We start from the raw sequence: 24,168 nt of genomic DNA, 5'->3' as shown, positions 1-24,168 counted from the left end.
TGGGATCAGGTGCCTAGAAGGAGTAAGAATCCCCTGTCGCCCAGTCACACCCGCCGTGAGCCCTATTTCTTGATCAGGTAAACAGTTTATCATCCGTTGTCAAAATCAGTCTGCCAAGAACAGCCTAACAATTGGTATGAAACATGTCTGAGACAGCATTTGACCCAATGATAGGTTGTATTGACGAACTAGATCGTTATAACGACCATAGAATTTGCAAAATGCTGATTTAAACGAGACCGCACCACCAACTTGTTTGTCATTAACTTCGATTTAAAACTGACTATACCCAGAACATATCGCATCAGTTGAGAGATCTAAACACCATATGCAGGTGCATATGCAATAAATTCACACTTCTACAGTAAAACACAATTAAAGTGAGCATGTTTATAACAAATTTTAAACACCTAGCTACAGTGAAGCAATTTCTATTCCCTGTAGTTTTAAAATATATTATGAACTTATTAGATATAGTGAATTATGTTCATAACAAATAAAATAAGCTTGTTTTAATGTAGTTAGTTTACTTGTAGGTATAAGAGTCATTGCATTCCCACAATTTTCTGGCGCAAGGAAGTAACAAAGCAGCATATATGAAAGGTGAAGATCGATCTCACAACTCCTATAAGGAAAGGTGAAGATAACGAACAGTGTTCAATCTCACAACTACTATAAGGAATATAAACTAAAGAGTCGGGCAAACATGGACCCCTGGATATACAAGAAGTGGGATCAGATACCTAGGAGGAGTAAGCGTGCTGTTGACTGGTCACACACAGACTGTAAACCCTATATCTTGATCAGGTAAATCATGGACCCCTGGATATACAAGAAGTGGGATCAGATACCTAGGAGGAGTAAGCGTGCTGTTGACTGGTCACACACAGACTGTAAACCCTATATCTTGATCAGGTAAATGTAGTAATCCATAGTAAAAAGTATTAGTAATCCAGCTGAATATTGTTTTATTTATTTGCAACTTACAAAATAAAACATGAGAAGTAATTCTGTAGTTTTGAATCACTTACACTCTGAAGCAGAGACACACTATAATCTTAATTGATATGGTTAGCTACAAAAAGTCGAAATACGAGGAATACACCTTTCCTGGCACCCCTGTGGTGGATTCCTTAGCCTCTACCATCAACTCAGTTTCTCCAAAAATCATTTTCACATCCACTTTTAGTCTCTCTTTAGCCTCTGGCAGTTTCACTACAACTTTTCCTAGGTATTCACAAGATTTGTCAGTAACATATTTTGGATTTGGATCTTCTGATGCGAATATCTTCAACAACATTTCTGATTGGTTGCTTTTAATCGTGACATGCCGCCCACTGACAGCCTCCCCCACCCGAATATCTTGATCACACTGTATGTATTTTTTGAAGACATCTTTCACACGATCCACCCCATCTATAGTGACTTTCCTTGTTGGAGAATGATCTCCTTTCACAAATGGTGGGGAAATATTTATTCCATAGGTGTACCTAGCTTTGCGGATTGTGATTGCCTGAGGTTTATGACCGAACAAAACTGCCCCCTTTAGAACTGCCAAGCCTGCATCTTCTGGTACTATAACTTTCTTATTCGGAAAAGCTTTCATTACTGCATCCAACATCATAGGGGATTCAGAAAATCCCCCGACCATTAGAAGTGTTGATATATCTTTCAGATTCTCTTTCGTCATCAAATCTTGTAAATGTTCAACTAACATGTTAGCTGGTTCCTTAAACATGTCCTTAAATAGCCCCGCCTCCATTCGCAGCTTGTCCGTCTGCCAGGTCATTTTATCAGCATACTTCATTTGCTGTAGCACCTCCTTAATCTTCTCCCCCGTCTCTTCCTCAAATGTCATCACCAAGGACACGGGTAACTTGACTGTGATTTTGCTTTCTGAATCTGGTTTTATTGTCCTCTTCTTTGTTTCCAGTTCCCGGTGAATGTCCAGATCGTCTGCTTTGCAATCGTCCATGAACTTCTTGAAGCAGGGTCCACTAATGATTTTGATCAGCATCTGATGGAAGGCCTCATCTACTTTTGTCCCTCCCCAAGGTCCCCCTGTGGGTCTGTTTAATTCCTTCAGAGTACCGTCAGGTTGTTTTTGGTGGATTGTTATGTCTGCTGTTCCACCTGTAAGAGAATTCACACAAAGTTTTTCTTTTCTTCTATATGTGATGTTCAGTATAATAATAAAATTTATATTAGTCTAGATAAAACTCATAAATAGTTTCTCAGGCCAAAAATTTCAAATTTTGATGAGGCAGGCAGGTATTTTTTTTCTTGGCTGTAGTGTGAGTTATCTTGCCTTGTTATGTTGACTTTAGAATGAGATACCTTTTCTTTCCTCATGTACATGTTTATATAGCATTATCCACAATGAAATTGTTATGCCCCAGAGATCGAAGATCGGGGGGCATATTGTTTTTGTCCTGTTTGTCATTCTGTCTGAAACTTTAACCTTGCTTATAACTTTTGAACAGTAATAGATAGAGCTTTGATATTTCACATGAGTATTCCTTGTGACAAGACCTTTCCTGTTTGACCCTGTGACTTTGGAGTTTGACCTACTTTTAAAAAAATTGACAATTGGTCATAACTTCTAAATGGTAAATATTAGAGCTTTCATATTGTACATGAGCATTTCTTGTTATAAGATCTTTCTACTGGTACTGAGATATTTGTCCTTATGACCTTGGCCATCTTTGGAATTGGCCATTATCAGGGGCATTAAATTGTGTTTCACAAACACATCTTATTTTTATTTTTTTATAAAAAATAGCTTCACATTACTTACTATTAAGCATATATTCATTAAAGAAGTATGCTTCAATAATTATTTGATCAAAATGGTACTTATAATTTTATTAAAGCCTTCTGAAAGTTTTGCATAAACATCTTTAACACAAGATTTACCTCATTTATATAAATAAATAAATGAATTGTTACCTCCAAGGTCAATAATCATGTATTTGTCTTGTAATTGTTACCTCTGAGGTCAATAATTATGTATTTGTCTTGTAATTGTTACCTCTGAGGTCAATAATCATGTAATTTCTTGTAATTGTTACCTCCGAGGTCAATAATCATGTAATTTCTTGCAATTGTTACCTCCGAGATCGATAATCATGTATTTGGTTCCTGAGTTGGAGGAAAGGAAGGACTGCGTCCCTGGGTTGCCCATCAGCTTTTCAGTGGGCAGGTGTTGGCAATACAGCGATGCTGCCTCGGGCTCAAGGCAAATAGTTAGTTGTTTCTGGTCTATGCCCCCCTAAACAAAACATCACAAGACTTCAATCACAAACTTTATATCAAGATATATTCTAACTCAGTTACTTGATTATTTTCTCTGTAAATTCATGTGAATAATAAAATGAGCACACTGCATTTTATGGAGAAGACTTCAATAGGCTACCATCTTGTTGCCAAAATCCATTTATTTGTCATAAATTTTGGTTTAAGACAAAGCAATGCACAACAACAAAGCCTAGTTAAGGTTACCCGATTACTGTAAATGTAGTCAAAATCACACTACATATAGCTAATACTATGTCACCAATATATAAACAAACAACCAGATGTTGATTACTACGACGAAGAGGGGACGACAAATGTCAAATGATATTATTATACTTTCATGTAAAATACTCGAATCTGATTGGTCGAGAGGCATTTGAAAAAACATATTGTTACCCTCTGAGAACAGAAAGCATGTGCCCCGGGGTGATAATATCTAGCAACGGGTAACAGTACTTGACAACGGGTGATATTATAAAAAATTATCACATGCGTCAAATTTATGCGCGTACGATTCGCCGTAGATTGTTAGACGACGTCATTTGAGCGCTTCTAATAAACGGGAATACTCGCATCGATATATGAAATATCGCATGACAGTGATTGATCAAATATCAACAGACGTAAGGTTTTCTGCTTTCCTGTTTACATATGAAGCATTCAGTATAATAAAACAAATATTGCATGTAGTTGAGGGTAACATTGAAATTTTCACCCCTCGAGAAACCATTGTCAACCTCGGCTACGCCTTGGTTGACAATGGTTTTCACGGGGTGAAAATTTTCAATGTTACCCTCAACTACATGCAATATTTATATAGTATCAGTTATGTGATTTGATCATTGTTGATATTCATATACATTCTGATGTCTTTGTCAATTTCAAAATGTTAAATTAAATTGAAATTTAACTCATAATAAAACTGCAAAGAAAAGATCAGAAAAATCATTGCATATTAAGCATAGTTAATATTTTGCTGAAAATAGCACACATTGTCATACATGTATTTGGTGGTAATTAATTTTTGCAAACAGGGATCAATCATAATTCCTTAAGGTGCTTTTCCGTAAAAAAAAATGTGAATTTTCAGTAGACTGTGAAAATCAAAATAAATCAAAATTCCTAATTTGGTCCTTATGGCTTTCATTTATTGGCGATCATAATATATACAATATTTGAAAATACATGAAGCGTGAAGCACTTCATGAAAAGTATGTTGGTTAGAAACATTGATTTTTACAAACTTGAATTTGCACAATGCCAAGAAGCTTTCAGGTAAATGTAAACTTCTCTGACCCAATGGTTCTTGAGAAGATTTTTAAAAAGATTTTCCCTATATATTTGTATGTAAAAATTTGATCCCCTATTGTGGCCTCACCCTACCCCCAGGGGCCATTACTTTAACAAACTTGAATCTGCATTATGACAGGAAGCTTTCATGTAAATATAAATTTTTCTGGCCTAATGAATTTTGAGAAGAAGATTTTTAAATATTTTCTTTATATGTGTATGTAAAAGTTTGATTCCCTATTGTGGCCCAAACCTACCCCTGCAGGTCATGGTTTTAACAAACTTGAATCTAAACTATGTCAGGAAGCTTTCATGTAAATTTCAACTCTTATGGCCAAGTGGTTCTTAAGAAGATTTTTAAAAGACCCCACCCTATTTTTGCATTTTTGTGATTATCTCCCAAGAATGCTTTTTGCCAAGTTTGGTTGAAATTGGCTAAGTGGTTCTGGAGAAGAAGTTGAAAATGTGAAAAGTTTACAGACAGATGACAGGCAATCAGAAAAGCTCACTTGAGCTTTCAGTTCAGGTGAGCTAAAAACCCTATACCCTGGATCACTGATTACAGGGGTTTAAAGAACACTCCAAATATGTATTGAAAATTTCACCCGAATCTTAAAATTTTAGGGGCTGAATTACCTGTATCATATATATCAATAGTTCTTTTCATGAAGTATTGGCTGAAAGCTCTCCACAACAATTGTATGATGTATTTACCTTGTCGGCTGCCTCCCTCATGAACTGTTTGGCGGAGTCAGTCCAGATGGCAGGCACGGTTAAGACCCAGTGAATGTCGGAGTTGTTAACAGTGGTGCCTTTTTTATCCAGTGAATCAAGCAAGTGGGACTTCAGATACCTTATGACGTGAGCAAAGAGGTCTAATGCTGGGGCTTCTTTGCCTTTGTCATCCTTTATCAAAATGGTTCTGGACAATTTCTGCAATTAAAAAGAAAAAAATAAACGAGCGGACATAGGAAAAAGAGGGGAGCAAGACTGAAGGTCTGGTTTTAATCAGACTGAGAAAAAAATTTAATGCAATCATCATTACTACTGATTATATACTAAATTTGATCTCTTTATACTTGAGTGGATTAAATCAAAGGACAGCCGATATTCATTTGGTACTTTCCCATATTGTCCCCTAAAATATTTTTTAAAAACATTCAAATGACTTGAAATTTGGAATTCCCAATTTACAATACTCACCCTTGTGTCATGAAGCACCATTTTAAATCTTTTGAAAAAGTAATAATCGAAATGATTATCATCCAAAGCCAGCTCCGAATACATATCCTCTGCTTCATATCCAAATGCCAAAAACTCTTTCTTTGAATCCAGCAGAACACATGTTGGTGCCTTTAGTGATACTAGACCTCTCGAACCAGCGACCCAATTCTGATTGGTGGAAATCCTCAAGGGGTCCGTTTTGTAGTCATGTTTGAAAGAAAATGCATATCCAGAAAACGTAGTACCGAAGTCTATGGCAGCCACCAGGAGTTTATCTTTTTTATCTGCCATTTTTGTTTACTTGTCCAGCCTCCCTGTAAGAGATGTAATAGTAGAATAATTTTAAAAATTGGACTTTTTTTCAACAATGCTTTGTTTTGTGGCAGTGAACAATCAGCATATAAGTCCACAAACCCTCTGTCCTGCTTAATAAGCATTATATACAGTCATATAAATCTCAGCTTTTCTGGCTCAGTGGTTCTTGAGAAGAAGATTTTTAAAGATTTTCCCTATATATTTGTATGTAAAACTTTGACCCCCTATTGTGGCCCCATCCGACCCCCGGGGGCCATGATTTTTTAGAATTTAGAATCTGCATTATATAAGGAAGCTTTCATATAAATCTCAGCTTTTCTGGCTCAGTGGTTCTTGAGAAGAAGATTTTTAAAGATTTTTCCTATATATTTGTATGTAAAACTTTGGTCCCCAATTGTGGCCCCATCCGACCCCCGGGGGCCATGATTTTAACAATTTAGAATCTGCATTATATAAGGAAGCTTTCATATAAATCTCAGCTTTTCTGGCTCAGTGGTTCTTGAGAAGAAGATTTTTAAAGATTTTTCCTATATATTTGTATGTAAAACTTTGGTCCCCAATTGTGGCCCCATCCGACCCCCGGGGGCCATGATTTTAACAATTTAGAATCTGCATTATATAAGGAAGCTTTCATATAAATCTCAGCTTTTCTGGCTCAGTGGTTCTTGAGAAGAAGATTTTTCCTATATATTTGTATGTAAAACTTTGGTCCCCTATTGTGGCCCCATCTGACCCCCGGGGGCCATGATTTTAACAATTTAGAATCTACATTATATAAGGAAGCTTTCATATAAATTTCATCTTTTCTGGCCCAGTGGTTCTTGAGAAGAAGATTTTTTAATGACCCTACCCTATTTTTACCTTTTCTTGATTATCTCCCCTTGGAAGGTGGCCTGGCCCTTTATTTTAACAATTTAGAATTCCCTTTACCTAAGGATGTTTTGTGCCAACTTTGGTTGAAATTGGCCCAGTGGTTGTTGAGAAGAAGTTGAAAATGTGAAAAGTTTACAGACGGACGGACGCCGGAATACGGGTGATCAGAAAAGCTCACTTGAGCTTTCAGCTCAGGTGAGCTAAAAAGAGAACAAAACAAGAAGTAGTCATCCCTTTGTAAACCTATTTACGGTAATATTTGCTTCATTTTAGAATCGTCGTAGCTCTACAAAACACGCGCACTGCCATGATCTGTACTTTCGATTTAACTTGTACAACGTTTTAGACTAAGTAAATTACGATGTCGGCGGTCTATTTTTCGGCAAGTAAATTGAGAAATTTTAGTCTCAAAATTGGGAAAAATCAATGGTTTTTGGCATTGGGAATGGTACCGTTTATCGGTACCAGTTATATAAGGAAAAAAATCGCTGAAATATGGTTTCCCCTATTGTGGCCCCACCCGACCCCTGGGGGCTATGATATGAACAAACTTGAATCTGCATTATGTCAGAAAGCTTCCATGTAAATTTGAACTCTTCTGGCTCAATGGTTCTTGAGAAGAAGATTTTTTAAAGATTTTTCCTATACAAACACATGTAAAATATGATTACACTTAGTGTGGCCCCACCCGACCCCTGGGGGCTTATGATATGAACAAATCTCAATCTGCACTATGTCATAAAGCTTTCATGTAAATTTGAACTCTTCTGGCTCAATGGTTCTTGAGAAGAAGATTTTAAAAGATTTTTCCTATATAATTACATATAAAATATGGTTTCCCCTATTGTGGCGCCATCCGACCCCTGGGGGCCATGATATGAACAAACTTGAATCTCCATTATGTCAGCAAACTTCCACGTAAATTTCAACTATACTGGTACAGTGGTTCATGAGAAGAAGATTTTTAAATGACCCCACCCTATTTTTACACTTTTGTGATTATCTCCCCTTTGAAGAGAACCTGGCCCTTAATTTGAACAATTTTGAATTCCCTTCAACTAAGGATGATTTGCATTAAGTTTGAATGCAATTGGCTTACTGGTTCTGAAGAAGAAGATTTTTTTAAAAATTCCAGTGTTTTTTACTGATTTGCTATTATCTCCCCTTGGATAAGGGGGTTGGCCCTCATTTGAACAATTTTGAATCCCCTTCACCCAAGGATGATTTGTGCCAACATTGGTTAAAATTGGTCCAGTGGTTTTGGAGAAGAAGTTGAAAATGTAAATGTTTAACAGACAGACGGACAGACAGACAGTGACGACGGATAAAAAGCGATCAGATAAAAGCTTACTTGAGTTTTCAGCTCAGGTGAGCTAAAAAGTAGGCAAATCATAACTATTTACTGAAATCTCACCGATTTTGAGTCATATGTGTCACCTTTTGAAACTTCACTTCGATTTTATTACTATATAGTGAAACATCTTCTAAAAGTATATTATATCTTGACTGTTTTTGTGAAAGGATTTGGATGGTTTGATCTTGATATCTTTCATTATTAAAATGTCAGGGATTTTTTTAGGGTCTGTAGAGGGCCGAAATTCGGCCCCATTCCCAATGCTGAAAAGCAGGTGTTTTTCCCAAAATGATGCCTAAAAATTCCCAAATGATGGATGCTTTGGTGAGAATGCCACTCTGTTGCTAAACATTTTTGACAGTTTTTTCTCTGCCAAAGACTGGAATTCAAAGCTTGTCTAAGGCACATTGATAATAAGATATCAAATGGTTAACTTTTTGCTTGTTTTTCTTTGTATGAAACAAATTTCCCAATTTCAATCAATTATCGCTATTTTTCCCAAACTTGAAGGCCCTGGCCCCTGGATTCAAGTGGTAAAAAAATCCCTGGATGTAATACGCAATTTAAATCAGAGTATGCATTTTTACCACCAAAAAAAGGGGACCGCGAGATAATACGAGACTTGGGGAAAGTTGCTAATCTCTGTTATATATGTCTCTGGCAACTCATCCCACCCTACCAATCAGAAATCCCAATGTCTATCACCATAATCACATCAGATGATGGAGCCTTCTAAATAATAGTGATGGGAATCGGTGAGAATTTCATCATCGATCATTGGTTTAGTGTAACAAACTAATTATCGATTATAATCGGACATAGAGAAATTCTATTATTAATTAAAGTAATTTAATAAGTACATATGTACTGAAAAAGTGTAAATAAATATTTTCGACATTTATATTTGTTGTTTCTATAGCTGAGAGAATGTAAGTGAATATTTTCTGTTTGTATTTTTTTTTTATTCTTTTAATTACATATATAAAAGTCGCCAAAAACAGATATCGTTTGCTTCAGTTACGGCCCGTATATCAAAGTTATATGTCATTAACTGACGACGATCCAGCTTAATTAAAATATATGTCATTAACTGACGATGATCCAGCTTAATTAAAATATAATTAGGGCCTATAACGTTCAGCAAAGCAAAATGAGGAAAGAAATTCATTTGATTAAACACAAAATTAAAACAGATAAATTAAAAGAGATTTATTGTCACCAACTGAAAACACAATACGCACGTGCAGAGTAACAGTGGCCTTTGAAAGCGGTTTTTACCTGCGTAATTCACACAATGCTTTGCTAGTATAAAGATTCTCTTTGATTAATGGTTCCTTCGTTTATATGTCTGAATCAAAGTACGTCTATCTCGATATCTGACCAAGCAAACATGCTTTATTCCCTGTGTATGGATACTTTCGCTTTCGAGTGAGCCGCTATTACAGGGTTTGAAATTAACTTTTTCAAGCACTAGTCCGTATGGACTAGTCACTATTGATGTTCACTAGTCCGCAAAGCATTTCACTAGTCCGTCCAGTATGAAAGGTGAAGATAACGAACAGTGATCAATCTCATAACTCCTATAAGCAATACAAAACAGATAGTTGGGCAAACAAGTATATCATATTTAATGATCTTCATTTTATTCAATAGTAATTAATGAAATCAAACACATCACAGTTGCAAGCAATTCAGTTTCTGACACCTACAGAAGAAAAAGACCACCATACCTTATTTTGCATTCAAGGTCTTCAGAATCATACAGTAACCTGCGAGTTAATCCTTTTATAAACGTCCATAAGTACGTTCGAGATCGACGTTCCTGTTGTTTTCGTGCTCAGTTCTTAAGAGTCACAGGAGTTCGAAATTTTATCAATAAAGTCAATAAAATTCACTCGATTCACCAAGCCATGAGCCACAGTGTTATGAAGTTTGGAATCGGTAGGAATTTGTGCTCGTTCGAAGAACGGCGGTCTTGAATGCACTCCATGTGTTTGGAAGATCAGGATGTCATAGTCACACAAACACTTACCATGCAGGTAATCTAAGAGACTCAGACAAATCTGGCTAAAATCTTAACCAATTCAAGATTGATTTCCGGATTTTCACTAGTCCGTACAGACTAGTGCTATAGAGAGTTTACTAGTCCGACATGTTTTTTACTAGTCTCGGACTTACGGACATGAGGTAATTTCGAACCCTGTATTATGATAAACAAAACATTTAGGTTACGAGATAGGTCACGGCAGGAATATTCTTCGAAAACCCAATTAATTGGAATAAAATTTTCATAATCCAGTGCTTAGAATTTGCCAACAATCAACTGATTTTCAATTATAATCGATGATTGGAACACCACTACTAAATAACACGAAATATTTCATTAAGTTTCATCTTTTTTGTTAGCCCTTAAGGTATCACACCGGTAATTATTTTCACTATATATTACTATAGAAGAAAAAAAATCATTAAAAATCAGTTTACAGAATTGATGCCGAATAACGCAGTCAGAAATGTTCTATGTTACCCATCTCGTCTGCCGACACCAGAAAAACACCACCCTACGCGGCATTTTCGAAAATAAATTACCCGCAAACAAGACTACCCTCAAATCCACGTGTTTTTCACATGTGTGTAAACAGCCGGAGTACACCTCAGGAAGTAGCCTCAGCTACCAACAGCAAATAGTTCCTTTGTATACACTTGGTTATTTCTACAAATTACACAAAATTTCCTAATCAGGGGTGCAAAACTTAACAGAAAAGAAGAGGAAATAATAAAAATCACGCAAGGAAAAAAATATTTCTTTAAATATATGGAACTACAAGTTCATTTTGATTGGACAATTTACCGGTGTGATACCTTAAGAGAGATTGCTATATCTTTCACTTTAAGGGGCTTAAAAATTATAAGCTATCTAATTACTAGGGGCCTTTTGTCTCATTATTGTATAGAGAACCCTTAAAAACATAACAGCACTAATAATACTCGCTTTGAAAATGATTTCATTAGTCCAAAATCATGACAATCTTGGGCCGAGTTTAAATGGCAAAAACGAAAGTACATTTTCAAATATTGAAAAAATAAATAAATAAAAAGTACCTCAACTAATCAAAGTCTTCTTACTTCAACTGATAGTAAGCGTTGGTGGCCAACTGTCATTAAAGATGATAGACCATAAACTAACCAAATTATGGGTCATTATTTCGTCATGACCATCTCTGTTTCTTTAGGTTGGGTACGTTGGCGCACCTGTTTATTAAATAAGTTGTACACCGATTGACAGAGGACGGTTTGTAGTCTACTTGAAATCCTTCCTTGTAACTGCAGTTTTATTGAATACAATAGAAACAAACAATACATGAATTTACATACACACTGTCCATTATAACTCTCTTATATATAGAAAAATTAGAAAACGACATTTCTTAGGACAATTCAGTGCGGGTTCTTCTAAATTTGGAACAATGAAAATCCAACTTTCGTTTTAGGCACTTTCGATGTATTCAGATGTGTTGTTTAACAGTAAGTTAGGGGGTTTCCCCAAAGAAATATTTGATTGTGAATAGATTCTATATTTTATACACAGCGAATTAACCTCAATTCTTTTATTGATTAGGCCTATTTCTCTAGATTGATCAGTTAACAAACAGATGTATGCAAATTAGGAAGGTGTATGTTAGCCTGGCACCAGGCAGGCTAGGTGTATGTGTACCGTGTAAAGTGGAAGACTACTCATTTTGTCACGCATGGTAATGTCCTACACAAAAGTGATGTCTGTCAGATTTAGTTGCATTTAAATTGTGTAAATATAAATACCATAACTTCAACACTTCGTCGTTTTTCATAATCTACTTTCGGTTTGACTGATAAGAGATTTACGGTACATGTTCAAGCACATCGCATTCTTTTGTCGGAATGCTGAAATGTAAATGTGTACTATTATTGAAATTTACTGTGCCACATGATACGCAACTGAACTATGAGTGTTTTCTCTGGATAACCTACACATACTGTATATCATTTACTATCTATAGACTATGTAAACTAGATAGCCTTTCAATATCACTACAGAGAAAAATTCTGAAGTTTGCAATAGTGAATTTCTTCTTTGCATTGATGGATTTTTTTTGCACTCTGTTGTCTTATCTTCACAGGTGAACTGCTTTTGACTTAAGTGTACATATGTACCAAGATCAGCAAACATAAATGTAACAGATAAGCATAATGAATGCTGTATATTTCATTTCTTGCCACTTAATGTTCGCTGGTCTTAAGCCTAGGAACTCAAGTCTAGAAAGTATATTATGCATTCAAATTCTGTGATTTCTCGTGTTGTTAGTTTTGTTGCCAGATAATTTTCATGTCTCTGTTTCGGTCTTTGTCTATAGGAATCTTTGTATGAACATTGTCAATATATAACAATAGGAAAATGAAATTGATTTAATAGTAATAATAATAATAGATTTATTTTGTAAAGCGTAAAATCCATATTGCTCTAAACACTATTTAAATAACAATAAAATAAGTTGTATAAGAACAAATGACTAGTAGGTGAAGATAAGGAGTCCGTTATGATTGCACAACATAGTAATATTGACTTAGATTTCATCTGCACAGACTAGTTATAATGAATTGTAAACAGATGAGTTTTTAGTTTAGATTTAAAGATACAGAGACTAGCAGCAGTTCTGATATCATATGGTAGAGCATTCCACAGTTTAGGGCCAGTTTATGAGTGAAATGCTGTTCAACTCAAGGACTTTGGTATTCCTCATTTCAGCTGTATACATATTCTTGTGATATTATATATTCTGGAACTTCCATTGCTAAATTATGAGACTGTTTCATTTGCAAAATATAATTACTGTCAGTGTTACTTGTATGATAAGTCAGTTTGTATAAAATTTGTCAATTGGGTTAAATCTGATTGCCTTTGTGCAGAAGAGGATTCTCTGATTAATTTTTCTTTAGATTTCATTTAATTACTTTGGTTATACCAGTCAGATTTGAGTTTGTCACAAATCAGCTCTTGCGATGTATTCTTTCATTCCTTAATTAAATGCTAACTGCTGATTTTCAATACTTGTTGATTTTAATGCTATTGAGTTTCGCTACTTATTCTGATCCTATTTAATTTTCAATGCTACTTTATCTGTCTCAAAATTGGAGTAATTTTTCATAAAATTTTACTGGAATTAGCAGAATGCTACCCATTGTACCTGGTCAGTTATGCTGATTTTATGCTGTCAAAACAAATTAAATGAAATTCACCATTGTTTTGTCAAATTACATTTTAAAATCTGGTTAAAACTTGATAAATTGTTGAATTCTCATATGTTAATAATCATATTATTTATTTTACCTGTAATATGCAATTTCATTGGTTCATTTGACTTTATCAACATTTTTATGTTGTATTTAAGGAACTGGTTCACAATTTTTGAAGGAGAAAAAATTAAATTTTTGATGTTAAAAAAATTTACCTTTAATTCTGTGTTATATGTAAACAAAGACTCAAGTCTTTTTAAGTATACAAACAAACTAGTGAAATGTTAATTAATTTGTAATACAAAGCATCTTAATTTTGCATATATAATCACAAATTTTAACTTTTAGATGACGCAATTTACCTTAAGAATGCTTGTCAATGAAATGTGATAGATATGATAAACTTAATCAATATCCATTTCTTTTGACAATTATGTAAACAATAACATACCGCAATCTTTGTTTACAGAACAAATAATAAACTCCCTAAAATGAGCTTCTGTGATAATGTATTACATTATAATGTGTTTAAAAGATTTCACGTAAAAATCAAGGTTATACATTATCATTATATATATATAGACAGTAGATTTTGATCATTAAAAATGAAAAACAAAATTTTAAGGAAAATGGACTGGTGAATCAGTCCTTTTAACAAAGTTCTATTGGTGTCCTAGGAATGACATCACAATACATTTGGCTGTTCAGTTTCTATTTTGTTGGTACTGCAATATTGGTCTAGTCCATCATAAAAGATTTTGATTTTTCTTTATTTGGAATTCATTAAATAATATCAAACACGGTTTACTAAATTTAATTTTAAGGAATGAAAGTAATTTTTACTCAATTTATACGATGTAAAGTAAGTTGGGATAGTTTACGCTATTTCATAAACTGCTTCGCAATTTATAATGCGTAAACTGCCTCAACTTAATAACTTTATACCATATAAGATTAATGAAATGACTTTCATTCCTTAGATTACTTTTATTTTGATTTATTTACTGCACATAAAATGATGATGTATTATAGGATTAAACATTCTTTTTTATTGATGTGTTAATATTAACTCCGGACATTTTACTCACAAACTGAATAACATGCAAAGCACTTTTATGTTAAGTTAGTGAGTAATTAAATGTCCGTAGTATACACATCAATAAATTCTTCAAAAGAATCATGATTCTTATAATTCCAATTCATTCACTGTATTAACAATTTCAATAATTGGAATATAGTTTCCCCGCACTACGTTATTTGTTTTCAGATGCGTATGAATACATCACGTTTTCGGATTTATTGATGTGTAAACTCTCATTCGGCTTTATTTTTGTCCATGCAATCAAAACAATTGTAGTAAATAACATTGGAATTATATTAATCTATTTTTTTATTATGATATCAGGGTATATTGGAGGATTTATCAATAGAAATTGAAAATGTTCTCGGGATACAAAAGTCAAACAAATTTCTCAACATCCCATCACCCTACATATTCAAGTTCACGAAAATGGACAGTTGATACAACACAGAATGACACTCCCATTCCGAGTACCATGAGTGGACTAACTGGAGACTCTAACCTTCTGAGTACTGCGAGGGGACTAACTGGAGATAGGACGAGTTCAACCTTCACCTCTCGGCTTTCGAACTTTCACAAAGATGAAACTCCTGAGAGGTCGAGATCTCCTTATTCCAGTAACAGAAATTACCTACTAACGGACTACAGGAATGGAGGTGGTGCACAACCTCCCAGGCAGACACTGGTATCTAGGTCAGGGTCTGCTCATCAAGTCTCCGAAGCTTGGCCGGAAAGTTCAGACCTTCATACATCCTCTTCTGCTTCTAATCTCCTGCATGAGGAGGCCGAGGAAACAGAAGAGGACCCCAGAACACCCATTAGAAAGTTGCTGGATTTAGCAGGTGACTTACGTAATCTCGATGTGGAGAAATGTTTATACGACTACAAGGCAATGATGGAATTTAAAGATCCAATGGCTCTAACTCGAGAGGTAAGGCACACATACATTTTTCATATGAACACAGTGTACTATATTATTGTACAGTACAATGAGAACTCTGTGATCCTAATTTGTATTACATATATATCCATCATGATACTATTAATTTCACACAGTGTGATTAGATCTGATTCCATATCAGTATCCTCTGAAACTGATGATGTCACAATGCATCATTTGTTTGATTATTAAGAGCAACTACGGTATATTACTTATAATGTGTGTTGTAGTCCATGGATTTCATGCGCATTTTCAACATGAATCATCAACACAAACAACCAATAATTGTATTTCACTTAGGCCTATATGGAAATATTGTTTGTTTTCCCTTAGCTGACAATTTTAAGCTCATCAAAACTTGCTCTTAATTTTTTTCTTTCTCTTTTTTTCAATATTTTTATCATCACATAGTACATGTTGTTTCAAAATATGCTTTGAAGTACTATCACTAAAACATGTGTACATGTACATGCAAATATTTTATTTTTGAATTACATGTATTTGCATCTGAATTTAAAGGAATTTTTCAATGCATTGTCAAAATTTAGGTCAAAAAAGGGCAAACAAACAATGATATTTTAGTTTTAATATTGGCCTTATGCATCTTTAACTTTTTAAATCAAGATGATGTTGAACTTAAAATAATTTTGTAGGAGGAGTATACTCGGTCTAAGAAGGCTCGACCTTCTGGGTTTGGACGGCAAACCGAATCGAGGTACAGACGAGAAAGAGACCAGTATCGTAATGAGAGAGATCAGCTGCTGACAGAAGTACGTGACCTTCGTGCAAAGGTCACCTCATTTGAGATGAGTCCCGGGGATACCCTGGACAAGGAAAGAGAAAAAATAAAACAGGAATACGAAGAAAAAAATAAAGAGTTGATTGGCCAGTGGAAAAAGGTGCTGCAGGACAAACTCGAAAAGGAAATCGAAAAAGAATCAAAGTTTAAAGAAGACACAGAGAATCTGAGGAGGCAATTGAAAGAGAAAGAAGAAGTTACATCAAAATTAAATGGGAGGATTGACAAATTTAAGAATGCTTTAGAACAAGCTCATGAAGCAGTGAACAAACTAGAGAAGGAAAAGACTGATGCCTTGACAAGGTGATAGATGGTCGAACAATATTGATTGACCTCAGACAAATTGAATGACCCTCGGACAAATTCACTGACCCTCGGACAAAGTGACTGACTATCGGACAAAGTGATTAACTCTTGGACAGACTGACCGACCCTTGGACAAATTAACTGACCCTCGGACAAAGTGACCGACTCTTGGACAAAGTAATTGACCCTTGAACAAAGTGACTGACACTTTGACATTGTGAAAATATCAGGACCTTTTCTGACCTTGACCTGAAAATGTAGAAGTATTCACGTGGAGTATTCTTAGCAAATTTTGCAATTTAACCAAAAATTCACAAAATTAACCCCATGGCAAAATATGTATTTCCTATAGATTATTAGATATTGTATTGAAATTAATATAAAATTATTCCATATAATAAAAGATCTAGTACATAAATCACGAAAATTACATGGGACTTGCAGATATTCTTGTTTACAGAAACTGATGGTAAAAATATGAATTTGATATTAGATACACTAGGATCTATAACTTATTGTTGATTTTTCTAATTCTAGATTAAGCAAAGAAATGGGTAAAAAGTTGAATGACAAAAACCCCAATATCACGGACCTCAGCGATTCCAACCGCCCCACAAAGATCGCCGAGAAGTATAACGAACTGTACGATAACGAGTGGACAGATGCGTTGGAACACCTGGCAGAGGTCTACACAGAGGAGAATGCGATAACAGAGTTACTGAACTGTATACAGGTTAATATAAAAGTCACTGGATATCACGAAAGTCAATATCATAACCCTATACATGTAGATCTAAGTAATGGTAGTATCTGTATCACAAAACACAATACATGTATAGAGTCAATATTATCATAACCCTATAAATCTAAGTAATGGTATTATCTGTATCACAAAATATAATATAAATTCATTATCCCACTAAAGACAAATTTGATAAAAATTGACTGGATAAAAGCTAATCACATGACGCCCTGAATTTTTCTATATTACATCTCCGTACAGACTCTGAAAGTATATTAGTTTGACATTTCCATGACGTCAGTTAACGAATCACATGTCGCCCCAAAATTTTCAATATATCGTCTCCGTTCAAAGAGTTTGGCAACTGTGACATCACATACGAATCATATGATGCCCCAAATTTCAATACACTATCTCCGTGCAAGTATATTGCTCTGACAGCTATGGTGGTGGTAGCTTTCAATTTATGTCTAGCTGAATTCAGTTTCAACACAATGATTTGTTTATTTGATATTGTTGTTCATATTCTTAACTGTAATGTTTTGATTTTATGATTATGTGATGTTCAATGTGATACATGTTTAATATGGTGTTCAATTTCATGAACTAAATGATATCTATAAAAGATGTTACTGAAATTCGAAAAAAATTTCTAAAGGTCCTCAGTGGGATAAATTCATTACACAGTCAGTTTGAGACATAATAATACAGAGTCATTCAGGGTGTGAAATGGAAATCCGTATTGGGCGACATTAAGTACAGTGAAACCTGTCTAATCCGACATTCACTGGAATACATTAAGCACAGTGAAACCTGTCTAATCCGACATACACTGGGAGACATTAAGTAAAACCTGTCTAATCTGACATACAATGGGCGACATTAAGTACAGTGAAACCTGTCTAATCCGACATTCACTGGAATACATTAAGTACAGTGAAACCTGTCTAATCCAACATACAATGGGAGACATTAAGTGCAGTGAAACCTGTCTAATCCGACATACAATGGGAGACATTAAGTACAGTGAAACCTGTCTAATCCGACATACACTGGGAGAAATTAAGTACAGTGAAACCTGTCTAATCCGACATACACTGGGAGACATTAAGTAAAACCTGTCTAATCTGACATACAATGGGATACATTAAGTATAGTGAAACTAGTGACTGTAAAATGATGTTTTTAACACTTAGGCTGCCTATTCATACAGGTAAACTAGTGATTGTAAAATGATGTTTTTAACACTTAGGCTGCCTATTCATACAGGTAAACTAGTGATTGTAAAATGATGTTTTTAACTCTTAGGCTGCCTATTCATACAAACTAGTGATTGTAAAATGATATTTTTAACACTTAGGCTGCCTATTCATACAGGTAAACTAGTGATTGTAAAATGATGTTTTTAACACTTAGGCTGCCTATTCATACAGGTAAACTAGTGATTGTAAAATGATATTTTTAACACTTAGGCTGCCTATTCATACAAACTAGTGATTGTAAAATGATGTTTTTAACACTTAGGTTGCCTATTCATACAGGTAAACTAGTGATTGTAAAATGATATTTTTAACACTTAGGCTGCCTATTCATACAAACTAGTGATTGTAAAATGATGTTTTTAACACTTAGGCTGCCTATTCATACAGGTAAACTAGTGATTGTAAAATGATGTTTTTAACACTAAGGCTGCCTACTCGTTTTGTGAAGAGGCTGCTGCTCGACAAATGCAGAACATCAAGAAGTCCTTAACAAATCTGGTAAATTTTGTTCATTATCAACAGATCATCTAACATTCAACATAATGAATAGAACACCAGTGGGTGTATATGGACTTGTGTGGTCCTGTAGTGTTTTTATTGAATATTGTGGTCCAATAGTATATGTATTGATTAGCGTGATCCTATTTTCAATATGACATTTTTTGTCTTTAGAGTAGTCGATTAAGAGATGATTCATTCCCTATGCCTTCTGTTGATCCCCAAACAGAACGAATGCTGGAGGAAATCAGAAAATCACAAAAAATGCCAGTAGAGACTCTGTTGAAGGTACATGAGTATGTAGATCATGTAGAAAAAGTGTATAAAGATTAGAGCTAGGTTTCCGAGTCTTGCATAGTGTAACTGCTAGCTTATAAAAGTGGAATTTTTCAAATTATCTTAGTGGAAAATCAAATGAAATCTGCAAAATTAATATAACAAAACTGATCTTCCACTTCCACGTATTGATTTAATTATTTGTATATTTTTAAGGAATTTGAATACAGTAGAGATTTCAAAGCTGTGTATAAGAAGGTACCGGAGTACACAACCAAATGTCTGGAGCTGTGCTGGCAGATGCAGATACACAATCCTCCCATGGCCCTGGGGCAGCCACCAGCCGAGGGTGACGTATTTGATGGCAATCTCTACAAAGAGTACACCAGAACTGGACTGACTGTTCACTATGTGGTATGGCTTCCACTCCTGCTACACGAAAATGGTGCTCTTCTGCAGAAAGGAGTTTCTCAACCTCATCCAAACAAAGACAAATCCGTCCGCCAAAGATCTAGAAATTCTGCAGACAACATCAGAAAGTCTACATATCAAAGTGAGCAGAGAGGACGCCAAACCACCGACACCAACCATCATTTGGTTGATGAGATGTTCAACAACGAAAGCCGTTATGCTGGGTCGACAGGCCGGACACGAACAACACAGGAAACACCAGTTTCCACATCCAGTCATGAGAGACCGGGAAACCATCAATACTTGTACGGAGACACAGGTCAATCATCTGCTGCCAGTTATCAACGAAACCCCGCATCAGCAACGACGACAACAACAACTACAGCAAAACATGACACTACAAGTAGATATGGAAATCCTTACACAAATCCTACACGCACAAGTTCTGGATTCAGTGCAAACCATGGGGCACAACCTAGGGCTTCAGAGGTTCCTTCATCTACAGATAACTACACTGCACCGTATAAATATGTCAACCATAATGGAGAAACATTTGTTGTTTTTCAGAGAAAGGTATTTCCATATCAGACATGGCTAGAAATGGAGAGGAAGGTTTTTTCCCCCTCTGGTTCTTCCGATGCTTAACTGTTTTGTTACATGTCAGTTTAATGTACAATGTATTGGGTAATTTTGGCACACTGGAGGTGCTAGCTTTTGTGGCAGATCAAGAAAAGTAGTCAAATTTGGATGTGCCCAAATTTCCATTCATATAAATTGTAAGCAATTACATATACCTTTAAATGAAATGTAAATCTGACAAAAATATGATCCAGCTCTTCAATTTGTTTTGATAAAAAAATGTCCAATATTTCTAATGCCAAAATTGCCCAGTATGTGTTATGTTTAAGCGTTGTGAAGTGAATAATACTATAAAACATTATTTTTTTAATTAACATATCAAAGAGTATTTCCATAGTGTGCTAGTGGACTTGTAGGGCCTTCTTATCTTGCTGTGGTAGTTGCAGATTATTCCCCATTTTTAACTTATCTGAACCAAAGCTTAATCATGAACCAGAATATGTCTGGTTGTATGTCTTTCTGGTGTAAAATTTTCAAAGCAATTGACCTTTAAATTCTAGGGTCACAGCTAGGGGCAGGCAACCAGGTTTCATGCACTTTCATTGTGACTATATGTATATGGTCCATTTGTTTGTCCATCAACATCTTTGTTATGACTCCTATCTGGAACAGTTTTCAACAAAAAGCTTTCATCTTATAAACAATTGAAGGAATTGGGTATATATTTACTTGATCATTAAAGGAAGATACTCCCAGATATTTTGGTCATTAAGTCAAAGGTCAAGGTTGCAGTAGATCTAATTTCCACTAAATTTACAACGTTTAGAGCTTACAATTTTTATACAAGGTAGTTGAACATGAAAATGCAGTTTTGTAAAAAGAACATATAATCACTCCTCCTCTGTCTGTACAGAATTCTGTTTCAGTTGTACTACAATATGAATTATTGGAGCCCTTCAGTTTTCAGTTATTAAGCATATCATTATCATAGCATTCTAATTAGATATATTTTTCTAGAATTATACATTGTTCACCAATGAAATAAAGATGTGTACATGTGTATTTTAGAATATTTTATCATTTTTCCTTCACTAGGCATATTTCTAAAGCTGGTGTGTTTTACTGAGCTGATGTTAATTATACACTGAAGTAAAATCTGTAATATTATCTGCGGAAACCATAAGCAGCCATTAAGTGTTTTTAAAATGTGTGCTCCCTAAAGGATAGGTCACAGTGGTACCAAGTTGTTTGTTTGGACATCAGAGCTCGTATATAAATATACAGGTAAACTATCATCATTTTCATTGCATGCTCTTTGGATTTTGATGAACTTCACATAGATCTTGCATAGGGACAAGACAAAGTCGCATCTAAAAGGCAAGAATAAAAGTCTGGAAAACTGGGTGTCACAGAAAGACAGACAAGGGTAAAACTATATGCCCCAAGGTCATTCAGGAAATATTACTTAAAATAGCTCTAACTTAGCCTCTTACAAAATTAACACATAGATTTTGATAATTTGGGGGGAGCATTCATTACTTTTACTCACTTGGATAGTTTTGAACATTAACAAGGAGAGTATATACTTTTTGCAGACTCGTGATGATATCTTTATTTGCAGCTTTCAAGTGGGTTTTATAAATTGTTGAATTACTGCATCAATTCAGCAAAGTGACTCATCACACACCTGATGCAAGTTTCTTGTTTTGATATTATTTATTAACTTTTAAATTAAATAATGTTCAATTGATAAATGAATATTATGACCTTCAAACTGGACACACACACCCCCTTTACAATTAGGGTCAGTCCTAGTTCAAGGGTACTTTTTATGCCCTTCCACTGCACATAGTTTTACCCTTATCTATCCTTCTGTGCACATGCAGTTTTCCAGACATTTTTTCTAAAAGCCTAGAGATATTGAAATGATTTTTTGTATGCAGGTGTATATTGATGAGATATAGATAGTGTTTGAGTGTTGTTCCAGTTCGTTGATTTATGACAGAGTTATGCCCCTTTCACTTAGAAAAATTACTGTTATGACAAGATTTCTGAACTTTTTTCTAAACGCTTTGAGATATTGAATTGATTTGTATGCAGATGTATGTTGATGAGTTACATTATTTATTTACTGTCAGTTCGAGTTTTAGTTTTGTTCTGGTTTGTTAATTTTTTATGGAGTTGTGCATGCCTCTTTAACTTACTAGAAAAATAGGGCACCGCTAAACCGGTACATGATACACCTGCATACATTACTGACCCAGGAATTTGAACAAGCAAGAAAGGATTATCCACAGAAGAATTTTGTCAGAGTTGCAATAACAATGTACTACATTGTATTTTGCATTATTTAATAAATCTCCAATGTAACTCCTTCAAATATAGTGGGACGTACAGCATTCCCCTAGTAATATGCACATCTACACATTGTGATCTTCATTTGTACCAAGTTTCATTAAAATCCCCCAAAGGGTTTAAGGTCGATCGAGGTTTTCAACCGGTCGCTTTTCCTCATGTAAGTTAAGTGCGGGGCGGGGCTAATTTTAGGCAGGTGTGAAGCCCCGAGGCCGAGAGAACCATGCCTAGCTGCATGGTGTATATATATACCGTCCCAAATACACAGGATGTTATCTGTGTTACCTGCATTACCTGTACATTTTTGTAAGATTGAAAAATTCATGGTAGTCATTTTTTCTTGTACAGATGAATTGAAACGTTGATAATTAAATCTAATGAATCAAACATGAAAAAATTAAAGCTTGATAAATTTATTTTGTATAAATGAAAACGTTAGCCTTTGAAAAATTAGGTAGAATATTCTTTATTCTAAGTTATCTTGTATATATGCCTTTGTCGGATACCCAGTATCCAACAATGTATGACTGCTGAACATAGTTTCCGATGGGAGTTCCTGAGTACTGCGGCAGATTTTCTGGCTATGTACAACTGACGCCTCGATCGCAGGTAAATTTGAAGGCGGTGCTTATTTTCTCGGTCTTTTAGAGGAGTTGCGAAGACAAGGTATACTTGCATAAAATAAATCGAAGTCCAAGGGTCCTAACTCCTTCAAAAATAGTGGTGCAGCATTCCCCTTGTAATATGCACATCTCCAAGTTGTGATCTTTCTTTGTACCAAGTTTCATCAAAATCCCCCAAAGGGTTGAGGAGGAGTTTAGAAGACAAAGTATTTTGAATTTAAAAAAAAAACAAGTCCAAGAGCCATAACTCCTTTAGAAAATATTGGACACCATTCCCCTTGCAATATGCACATCTCTACATTGTGATCTTTCTTTGCACCAAAATTCATTATTTAAAATTCCCCATAGGGTTTAAGAGAAGTTGTGAAGACAAAGTATTTCGAATAGAAAAAAATCAAGTCCAAGGGCCACAACTCCATTAAAAAACATTGGACAGCATTCCCCTTGCAATATGCACATGCAGCTTCACATTGTGATCTTTCTTTGTACCAAGTTTCATCAAAGTCTCCCAAAAGGTTTAGAAGTTGTGAATTAAGACAATTAAGGTACTTGCATAAAATAAATCTAATTCCAAGGGCCTTAACTCCTTCAAAAATTGCAGTGCAGCATTCCCCTTGTCATATGCACATTTCCACATTGTGATTTTTCTTTGTACCAAGTTTCATCAAAATC

At 35.0% G+C, this 24,168-nt stretch overlaps 2 protein-coding genes across 7 annotated transcripts; one reads left to right on the top strand and one right to left on the bottom strand.

Moving 5' to 3' along the window:
* Positions 1-951: 951 nt before the first annotated feature.
* Positions 952-11,829, bottom strand: LOC125680965 (heat shock 70 kDa protein 12A-like). Of its 6 annotated transcripts, XM_056155978.1 has the most exons (7): positions 11,456-11,614; positions 10,084-10,553; positions 9,632-9,933; positions 5,791-6,125; positions 5,302-5,520; positions 3,112-3,271; positions 952-2,133 (listed from the first exon to the last, which is right to left on the bottom strand). In XM_056155978.1, exons 4-7 carry the CDS (start codon positions 6,100-6,102, stop codon positions 1,076-1,078), a joined length of 1,749 nt encoding a protein of 582 aa, XP_056011953.1. In that variant the 5' UTR covers positions 6,103-6,125; positions 9,632-9,933; positions 10,084-10,553; positions 11,456-11,614; the 3' UTR covers positions 952-1,075. The 6 variants fall into 6 exon arrangements, with proteins under 6 accessions (XP_056011953.1, XP_048776782.1, XP_056011952.1 ...); XM_048920825.2 differs by lacking the exon at positions 9,632-9,933 and having other exon boundaries at positions 11,456-11,622; XM_056155977.1 differs by lacking the exon at positions 9,632-9,933 and having other exon boundaries at positions 10,084-11,066; positions 11,456-11,620.
* Positions 11,830-15,063: 3,234 nt separating this feature from the next.
* On the top strand, positions 15,064-21,580 carry LOC125680493 (uncharacterized). The gene is made up of 6 exons (XM_048920127.2): positions 15,064-15,636; positions 16,299-16,747; positions 17,288-17,483; positions 19,181-19,252; positions 19,427-19,540; positions 19,745-21,580. Exons 1-6 carry the CDS (start codon positions 15,064-15,066, stop codon positions 20,582-20,584), a joined length of 2,244 nt encoding a protein of 747 aa, XP_048776084.2. The 3' UTR covers positions 20,585-21,580.
* The last annotated feature ends 2,588 nt before the right edge of the window (positions 21,581-24,168 follow it).

This window comes from Ostrea edulis, chromosome 2 (assembly GCF_947568905.1).
Source record: "Ostrea edulis chromosome 2, xbOstEdul1.1, whole genome shotgun sequence".
NCBI lineage: Eukaryota > Metazoa > Mollusca > Bivalvia > Ostreida > Ostreidae > Ostrea > Ostrea edulis.
Note: the sequence above shows the minus strand (reverse complement) of the source record. Positions and strands in the feature narration are given on the sequence as shown.

Coding starts and splice junctions, on each gene's coding strand:
- LOC125680965 (XM_048920823.2), bottom strand. CDS start 6,102: ATGGCAGATAAAAAAGATAAACTCCTGGTGGCTGCCATAGACTTCGGT. Junction 3,272..5,301: donor TGAGGGAGGCAGCCGACAAG/GTAAATACATCA, acceptor TGTTTTGTTTAG/GGGGGCATAGACCAGAAACA. Junction 2,134..3,111: donor CATGATTATCGATCTCGGAG/GTAACAATTGCA, acceptor ATTCTCTTACAG/GTGGAACAGCAGACATAACA.
- LOC125680493 (XM_048920127.2), top strand. CDS start 15,064: ATGTTCTCGGGATACAAAAGTCAAACAAATTTCTCAACATCCCATCAC. Junction 15,637..16,298: donor CAATGGCTCTAACTCGAGAG/GTAAGGCACACA, acceptor ATAATTTTGTAG/GAGGAGTATACTCGGTCTAA. Junction 16,748..17,287: donor AAGACTGATGCCTTGACAAG/GTGATAGATGGT, acceptor TTCTAATTCTAG/ATTAAGCAAAGAAATGGGTA.